Consider the following 8,973-nt stretch of genomic DNA (forward strand, 5'->3'; position numbering starts at 1 on the left):
CGGGGTTGGGGACACAGGGATGGGGACAGCGGGGGACGGAGGGATGGTCTTTAATTTGGGTGGCACCATGTAAATAGGGTTGCACAGAGCTAGCGGCTGGTGGGTGGCAGCACAAGGTGGGGACAAGGACACTTGGGTGGGACAAGGACAGTCAGGATGGACAAGGATGCTTGGGAGGGATGAGAAGGATCTTCAAGGAGGGGTGAGGACCTTGGGAACAAGGAAAACTGGGAGAGATGAGGCTGCTTGAGGAAGGATGAGGGTGCTTGGGGAGGCCAAGGACATCCCAAGGGATGAGGACCCCTGGAAGGGATGAGGATGCTGGGGAGGGATGAGAAGGATCTTCAGGGAGGGATGAGGACCCTGAGGAGGGACGAGGACAATTGGGAGGGACAAGGATTGATGAGGATGCTTGGGGAGGACAAGGACATTGCAAAGGGATGAGGACATGAGGAAGGGATGAGGATGCTGGGGAGGGATGAGGACCCTGAGGAAGGACAAGGATGGTTGGAGGGATAAGGATGGTTGGATGGGAAAAGGACAGCTGGGAAGAGGAACATACTTGGAGGTACAAGGACACTGCAGAGGGATGAGGGTCCTTGGGAGGGACTAAGAAGTTTGGGGACAAGGATGTTTGTGGGGATGAGGACACTGAGGAAGGACAAAGATGCCCAGGAGCTGAGGATCTCTGGGGAGAAGAGGACACTTGGGACAGACGAGGTTGCTTGGGAGGGACAAGGACATTAGGGAGAGATGAGGAGGGTGGTCACAGTGGGACAAGGATGGTGGGAGGGACAAGGAGACTTGTGGGGAGGGTGAGGATGGTTGGGGCAGGATGAGGATGCTCTGGAGGGATGAGAACCCTGGTGACAAGGGTTCTGGTCACAACCCTGGTCACAAGGGGCACGAGGTCATTCAGGAAGGACAAGGTGGCTTGGGAGGGATGAGGACACTTGGGAGGGCCAAGGATGGTTGAGATGGGACAAGGATGATGAGGAAGGATGAGGACAGTCAGGAGGAATGAGAACAGTCAGTGTGGATAAGGATGGTTGAGGGGACAGTGACCCTGGGGAAGGACAAGGTCACTTGGGATGGACCAGGATGGGTGGGGAACGAGGATGTCAAGGATGGAGGAGGACACTGAGGAGGGATGAGGGCACTTAGAGGGGGTGAGGACATTTGGGGAGGATGAGGATGCTGGAGAGGGATGAGGAATTTGGGGAGGGATGGGGACACTTGGGGAGGGATGAGGACAGTGGGGAAGGATGCTGGAGAAGGAAGGTCACCCCCCACCTTAGTGCCACCCCCCCTTTGTGGGTGGCTTTTGCTGCAAAGAGCCCCTTTTTGGGGCACCACTTAATAAAGCTGGATTTTGGCCGAGCCGAGGCGACTCCTGCACCCTGGGGACCTCCATGCTCCTGTCCCTCCTGTCCCCATCTCACCGCCCACCCTGGCCCAGGAGCTGCCACTGCCTGGTCCATGGCCTCCTGCAAAGGAAAAGGGGACATTGCCCAGCACCCTGCCATGGGTGACACCACACACCACCCTGGGTGCCCATCACCAGGCGTCGGGGCAGCACTCACCACACTGCGGGGTGCCCGCGGCCGCCTCCATCCCGATTCTCTGTGGGATTCCCAGCGCTGTCCCCCACTCCCAGGTGGGGATGGGGACCCCGGGTGTGAAGATCCTCTCCAAGGGTGATGGTGGTGGCGAGGGACCTGCTATGGAGATGGTGGCGTCATGATGGGCCACCTTCCTGAAGAGGTGACGATGCTGGGGGACAGAGCGGGGGTCTGGGGACCCTTCCTCACCTCTGTAGGTCCCATCGGTGTCCTCAAGACCAAAGCAGAGGCCATCGACGGCCACGGCCAGCGCCCGGGCGAAGCTGGCGTCCAGGAGGAAGGAGCCATCGCAGGAGCTCACCAAGCTGCAGCGGGCGCTGGTGAAGTTGTCCTCGGAGACAGACCCCCACCCGTTGAGCAGTGACCCCACCGGGGAGCCCCTCGCCGCTGGTTGCTCTTCATCCTCCTCCTCGTCCTCCTCCTCGCCCAGCTCGGAGGCTGGCGGCCCATAGATGTAGCCGTAGGTGTGCAATGGGGAGAAGGACAGCGGCGCGGTGGGTGCTGCGGGGCTGCAGGGGACACGGTGAGCACCATGGGTGCTGCCACCATGGTGGTGTCCCAGTGGTGGACCCTGTGACACCAGGGGCCAATGAGGTGCTGCCCTGATGTGGTTTTGGGGCTGGTCCTTTAGGGCCACCACCGCACCAGTGTCACCATCGTGTCCCCATCGCTGAGGCCACTCCAGCCCCATATCCGTCCCCCACTTGCTTCCACTTCCATGGATGGGGACATGTCCAGGGCCACCGGTGAGCATTGGGGTGCTGTGCTCTTGCTGCAGGTCCTTACAGGGGCCATGGGGACACAAAGAGAGGATCCCAGGGGATAGGGGGTATCCCAAGGGATGGATGGAAGGTACCTGGTGCAGTTGGTGTCCTGGTCCACCTCCATCTCCTTGGCCACCCGCTGCTGTGTGAAGAGCCCATTGCTGAGTGCTGGTGAGAGGTGACTGGTGACTGGGGACATGTCCCTTGAGTGCTTGGTGGCCCCGGATGTGTCTTTGGGGTACCTGGTGGCCAGGAACATATCCCTTGGGTGCCTGCTCACCAGCAAGGGGTCCCTGGGATGGCTGCGGACACGTCCTTGGGGTACCTGGTGCCCAAGAACATGTCCCTCCAGTGACCAGGGGCTGGGGACATCTCCTCAGGGTTTCTGGTGACAGGGGATGTGTCCATGGGGTTCCCTGCGGGTCCGGTTGTGTCCTTGGGATTCCTCACGGCTGGTGACGTGTCCTCAGGGTACCTGGGGATCAGGAGCACGTGCCTTGGGTGCCTGCTCACCAGCGGTGGGTCCCAGAGGCACTCGAAGGCCAGGGCCATGTCCTTGGGCTACCTGATGAGCAGGGATGTGTCCTTGCGGTGACCGGGGACTGGAGACATCTCCTCAGGGTGCCTGGTGGCTGGTGATGGGTCCCTTGGGTTCCCCATGGCTGGCGATGGGTCCCTTGGGTTCCCCATGGCTGGCGATGGGTCCCTTGGGTTCCTCGTGGCTGGAGATGTGTCCTTGGGATGCTTCATGGCTGGTGACATGTTCTTTGGGTATCTGCTGGCCAGAAATGTGTCCCTTGGATGCCTGGTGACCAGTGATGGGGCCCTGGGGTGCCTGGTGGCTGGGGACATGTCCTTGGGGTACCTGGTGCCCAAAACCATGTCCCTTCAGTGTGCAGGGACTGGGGACATCTCCTCAGGTACCTGGTGACAGGGGATGCGTCCCTTGCGTTCCCGGAGGCTGAGGTTGTGTCCTTGGGATGCCTCATGGCTGGTGACGTGTCCTCAGGGTACCTGGGGATCAGGAACATGTGCTTTGGGTGCCTGCTCACCACTGATGGGTGCCTGGTGACCAGAGACGTGCCCTTGGGGTACCTGCTGGCCAGGAACTTGTCCCTGCGGTGCCCAGTGGCCGGAGACTTCTCCTTGGGGAGCCTTGTGGCTGGGGACGTGTCCCTTGGGTGCCCGGTGGCTGCTGACATGTCCTCAGGGTGTCTGGAGGCTGATGATGGGTCCTTGGGGTGCCTGGTGGCCGGTGACATGTCCCTTTGGTGCTTGGTCACTGGTGATGGGTCCTTGGGGTGCCTGGTGGCCGGTGACACATCCCTGGGGCTCCCAGGGCCCGGGGACGTGTCCCTGGGGTACCCGGTCGCTGGGGACCTGCAGGTACAAAGGACGGGGTGGCTTTTGCAGCAGAGGATTGAGGTGCATCTGGTGGCCCACGGTGGGGACAGCAGCACTCACCGCGTCACCGGCGGGTGCCAGCCGTGGGGTGGTGGCACCGGGGACCTCGCGGCACCGGAGGCCAGGGAGGCGCTGCCCCGCCGTGGTTTTGGGGTGCTGAAGACCGGGAGCTGCTGCCGGTCCCCTCCGGCCACCACCGCACCAGTGTCACCATCGTGTCCCCGTCGCTGAGGCCACTCCAGCCCCAAATCCGGGCCCCACTTGCTTCCGCTTCCATGGATGGGGACATGCCCAGGGCCACCGGTGAGCACTGGGGTGCTGTGCATTTGCTGCAGCTCTTCATGGGGACATGGGGACACACAGAGCCATGAGCCACCTCCCGCTGCCCCTCGTGCCCCCCCCCAGTGCCCCCCAGCACCCACCTCTCTTGCGGAGCCTCTCCAAGGGTGCTGGGTTTGGGGTGCTGGGTGATGTGCGCACCCCAGGGTGTCCCCCCCTGCAGCACCCCGTGTCCCCAAGGGGTGGTGGGTGCCCCACACAGGCACTGCTGTGGTTGGAGGGTGTGGGGGGGCCAAGGCTTGATGGCTCCAAGGACAGGGCTATGGGGTGAGAGAGGTCAGAGCACCCATGGGTGCTGAGTTGGGTGTCCCCTGGCCCCTTCATCCTCAGCTCTGTCTGTCCCCAGGGACCTGCTGCATGCAGAGGGGCAATTGGGAGCACCCAGGGGGATGCTGGGCACCCTGTGAGGGGCCAGGCACTGGATGGGGGTCCCATGGCACTGGGTTGGGGTCCCATTGCTCTGGGTGGGGATCCCATGGAATTGGGTGGGGGTTCCAGGTAGGCTCCCATGGCATCATATGGAGGCCACATTGGAATGGGTGGGGGTCTCGTGGCACTAGGTGGGGGTCCCTGCACCCATGGGGCTCACTGGAGGGCACCCCGCACCCATGGGGCTCACTGGAAGGGTCCCACCACCCATATGGGGATCACTGGAGGGGTCTCAGCACCCATATGGGGATCACTGGAGGGGTCCCTGCACCCATGGGGCTCACTGGAGGGGTCCCTGCACCCATGGGGCTCACTGGAGGGGTCCCACCACCCATATGGGGATCACTGGAGGGGTCCCAGCACCCATGGGGCTCACTGGAGGGGTCCCAGCACCCATGGGGCTCACTGGAGGGGTCCCACCACCCATATGGGGATCACTGGAGGGGTCCCTGCACCCATGGGGCTCACTGGAGGGGTCCCAGCACCCATGGGGCTCACTGGAGGGGTCCCTGCCGTCGCTGCCCAGGAGGCTGCTGCTGCTGCTGCGGTTCCGTGGGGCACAGCCGGGTTTCCAGGGGCCACCAAGCCATGGCGCATCCGCAGCCACCAGCCTGTGGGGCGAGGGGTGTCAGAGGCCATCCCACCCCACCCCCAGGAGCCCCCCATGTCCCTCACCCCGCGGTGGGTCACCTGCGGCGCATGGCAGCGTCCCGGCTGGCGCGGCGCTGGCACAGGAGGAGGAGGAGGACGAGCAAAGCCAACCAGAGCAGCGAGCCGGTGGCCGCGATGACAACGGGCTGCCGCAGCATCCGCACCAGCCCCGTGCTCCCTGCTGCCACCCCTGCAACGTGCCACCAGTGTCACCACTGTGCCACCCCTTCACCCCCACCTAACCCCATCGTGGTCCCTATCTGCACCCCATTGTGCTCCCCATCTTCACCCCTAGTCCCCATCTTCACCCCATCTTGGGCCCCATCTGCACCCCATTGTGGTCCCCATCTTCACCCCATCTTGGTCACCATCTGCACCCCATAGAGGTCCTCATCTTCACCCCATCTTGGTCTCCATCTGCACCCCATTGTGGTCCTCATCTTCACCCTATCTTAGTCCCCACCTAACCCCATTGTGGTCCCCATTTTCACCCTGTCTTAGTTCCCATATTCACCCCATCTTGGTCCCCATCTTCACCCCATCTTGGTCCCCATCTGCACCCCATCGAGGTCCCCGTCTCCTACCGATGGCGCTGCAGGTGGCGTTGCTGGGGACCCCCAGCCCTGCACCGTTGAAAGCTGCCACCCGGACACAGAGCTGGGCCCCAGGGCTCGGGATGCGGGTTTCCAGGCGGTGGGTGCCTCCGTCAACAGTCCTGTTGGTGGGGCGCTGCCAGCCCTCGGCCATCGACCACACCTGCAGGCACCAAGAGGGTGAGCCCCCTCAGGTGAACCCACTTGATGAACCCTCTTGGATGAATATCCCTAGGATGGACCCCCTTGGATGGGTCCCCTTAGATGAATCCCCCTTGATGGACCCTGTTAATGGATCTCCCTTGGATGGACTCCTTTGCATGAGCTCCTTTGGGTGAATGCCGCTAGGATGGATGCCCTGGGATGGACCTTCATCTTGGTGAGCCCCTTTGGATGAACCCCCTTGTCAAGATTCCTCTTGGATGGATCCGTTGCCTGGATCCCCCCTTGGACAGCCACTCCTTGGATGACCACCCTTGGCTAGACCTTTGATAAGCTCCCTTCTTGGGTGGATTCCCCTTAGACAAACCCCTTGGATGGACCCTCCTTGGCCAGAAGCCCCCCAGCCCCATCACCCCAAACCTTGTAGCCGCGGATGATGCCATTGTGGGCCTCAGGAGGAGGTGGATCCCAGCTCACAACCACGGTGCCGTTGCCCATCTCAGCTTGGACCACGGTGATGTGCCGGGGCGCCGCGCTTGGCACTGCAGGACAGGGGTGCTGAGACCAACAAACCCCCCCATCCTGCACCCCTGGGGACACCCAGCACCCCTGGGGACACCCAGCACACCTTCCTCAGGTATCCAGAGGTATCTACTGTTGCTGTCCAAGCCCTGGGTTCCTCCAGTGTAAGGTCGGACCTTGAACTCATACTTGTAGCCCCTGCGGAGCGCGGGGATGATGGTGCTGAGCTCCTTGCCTGCATCATGTTGGACCCAGGAGGTGGTGGTCGGGACCAGAGAGCGGTACAGCACCATGTAGCCCATCATCACCGGTGTCCTCATCAGCATCTGGAGGGGTTGGGATGGGTTATGCGCCACGGTGGGACACCATCCCCTGCGTCCCATCCCAGCCACCCCAAGGGGACACGGACCCGCCAGCGGAGCCGCACGGCCGAGGTGGGCAGCACGGTGCCGTTGTCCAAGTGCAGCCTCATGGCCAGCAGGTCCCGAGGAGCAGCGTCGCGCCGGCCCGGCGGCAGCCGCTCTGCGGGCAGAGGGAGGTCACGGCAGCGCCAGGCAGGAGCAAGGTCCCCCAGGAACCCGTCTCAGATACCCATCCCTGGAGAGCCTGGTGGCTCCCCGGATGGACCTACTCAAATGGACACCAGGGAAGGACCCCTCTTGATGGACCTTCTTGGATTAACACCTCTTGGAAGGACCCTCTTGGATCAACACCCTTTGATGGATTTGTATTGGGTTGACACCTCTTGGATTGACACCTCTTGCATGGACCCCCATGATGGACCCCATGATATACACCCATTGATGCATCCCTCTTAGATGGACCTTTTGGATGGATATGTCTTCTTCGATCTCCCTTTAAATTCCCTTCAACCCCCCACCTTGGACAGAACCCCCTAAATGGATCTGCTTGGAGAAACCCACTTGGATGGATCCGCTTTAGACGAGCTGTCTTGAATGGATGCCCTTGCATGAATTCCCACCTGGATACACTCCCTTAGATGAATCCCCCTACATGGACATAGCTTGGATGGATCCTATTGAATGGATGCTTTTAGATCGACCTCCTGAGATGGAACCCCATTTGGAAGTACCCCCTTTAATGGACCCTCCTTGAATGGACACCCTGAGATGACTCAGTTGGATGGACCCTTTTTTGATGGACACCCTTTGGATCGATCTTCTTGGATGGACCACCAAGGATGGACTCTCCTTTTATAGACCTCCTTGAGTGGACCCCCATGGATGGACTCTCCTTGGGTGACCTCCTTGGATGGACTCCTCTTAGATGGACCCCCCTTGGACACAGTCCCCTTGGATGCCTCCCTTGGATGAACCCCATTAGATGGCCCCTGTTAGACCAATCCCCTTGCATGGACCCGCAGATGACCCTGGTTGCCCGTGATGGATGAAGCCATGGAGGTGCCACCACTGACCCTCCACGCGGAGCAGCGCGGTGGCCGCGGCGGTGCCCAGCTGGCTCTGCGCTGTACACACATAGGTGCCGGCATCGGCGAGCGTCACGGCGTAGAGGCGCAAGGTGTGCTCCTGGTCCACCTCATGCCTGTGGGTCACCAGCCTTCCATCAGTCCCATCCTCACCCCAAGTTTGGGACACCTCCACCCTGCCACCACCTACCTGCCCCAGGGCAGGTCCCCACGCTCCTTGTGCCACTGCACCCGCGGCATTGGGTCACCTTGGGCGCTGCAGTTCAGCTCCACGGTGCCGCCGGCCGCCGCCACGGTGTCACTTGGGTGCCGCACAATGGTCGGCTTCTCTGCGATGGGGACATGGAGGACGTGGCCCCAGAGCTGGCCGTGGTGTGGCCAGCACCCCATGGGACACCCTTGGCTTACCGAGGACGGAGACGCGGGCGCCGCGGCTCTCCCTCCTGCCCGCCGCGTTGGCCGCCACGCACACGTAGATCCCGGAGTCGCTCCGTTGCGCCGGTGCCACCCGCAGCTTCCCGTTGGTGACCACGTACCTGTCACCCGCCGAGTCCAAGGTCACCCCGTCCTTCTTCCAGGTGACGCGGGGCTCGGGGTGCCCCGAGGGGGGGACACAATCCAGCTCCAACACTTGTCCCACCGTGGCCACCAAATCGCTCGGCTGCAGGCGGAAATTGTCCCGCAGCACTGGGACAAAGGGGGCACCATGGGTGATGGGGAGGACGACATGAGGTTTTGGGGTGCCCCCCACCCATAGGGTGTCCTTACCAGCTGCAGTTTGGGGTGCCATGGCCGTGCCGGGGGGGTGGCAGCCTGTGGGGTGACAAGGAAGTGGTGGCGACGGCAGTGGGTCTCAGCCTTAGTTTTGGGGTGGTGGGGGGCACCCCACACTCACCTCCCCGCTGCAGAGCACTGAGGCAGAGCCCCAAGCCCAGGGCCAGCACCCAGCTGCCCGCCATGCCGGCCCCAGGCAGCATTCCCGAAATCCCGGTTCCCTCCCTGCCAGCACCGGGGCCAGATCCGGCTCCGGATGGGGGGGG

At 62.4% G+C, this 8,973-nt stretch overlaps 1 protein-coding gene across 3 annotated transcripts; it reads right to left on the reverse strand.

Moving 5' to 3' along the window:
• Positions 1 to 34: 34 nt before the first annotated feature.
• ROBO4 (roundabout guidance receptor 4) lies at positions 35 to 8,923 on the reverse strand. Of its 3 annotated transcripts, none has more exons than XM_030505605.1 (21): positions 8,829 to 8,923; positions 8,702 to 8,746; positions 8,342 to 8,620; positions 8,124 to 8,262; positions 7,922 to 8,049; positions 6,896 to 7,008; positions 6,593 to 6,812; positions 6,385 to 6,506; positions 5,794 to 5,965; positions 5,249 to 5,399; positions 5,057 to 5,169; positions 4,213 to 4,389; positions 3,851 to 4,127; positions 3,482 to 3,766; positions 3,311 to 3,400; positions 2,952 to 3,161; positions 2,712 to 2,861; positions 2,479 to 2,628; positions 1,812 to 2,131; positions 1,584 to 1,721; positions 35 to 1,487 (listed from the first exon to the last, which is right to left on the reverse strand). In XM_030505605.1, the coding sequence occupies exons 1-21, from the start codon at positions 8,908 to 8,910 to the stop codon at positions 1,357 to 1,359; spliced, it is 3,492 nt and encodes a 1,163-aa protein (XP_030361465.1). In that variant the 5' UTR covers positions 8,911 to 8,923; the 3' UTR covers positions 35 to 1,356. The 3 variants fall into 3 exon arrangements, with proteins under 3 accessions (XP_030361465.1, XP_030361464.1, XP_030361463.1); XM_030505604.1 differs by having other exon boundaries at positions 1,584 to 1,718; positions 2,952 to 3,164; XM_030505603.1 differs by having other exon boundaries at positions 2,952 to 3,164.
• Positions 8,924 to 8,973: the final 50 nt, after the last annotated feature.

Source organism: Strigops habroptila, chromosome 17, assembly GCF_004027225.2.
Source record: "Strigops habroptila isolate Jane chromosome 17, bStrHab1.2.pri, whole genome shotgun sequence".
Classification (NCBI taxonomy): domain Eukaryota; kingdom Metazoa; phylum Chordata; class Aves; order Psittaciformes; family Psittacidae; genus Strigops; species Strigops habroptila.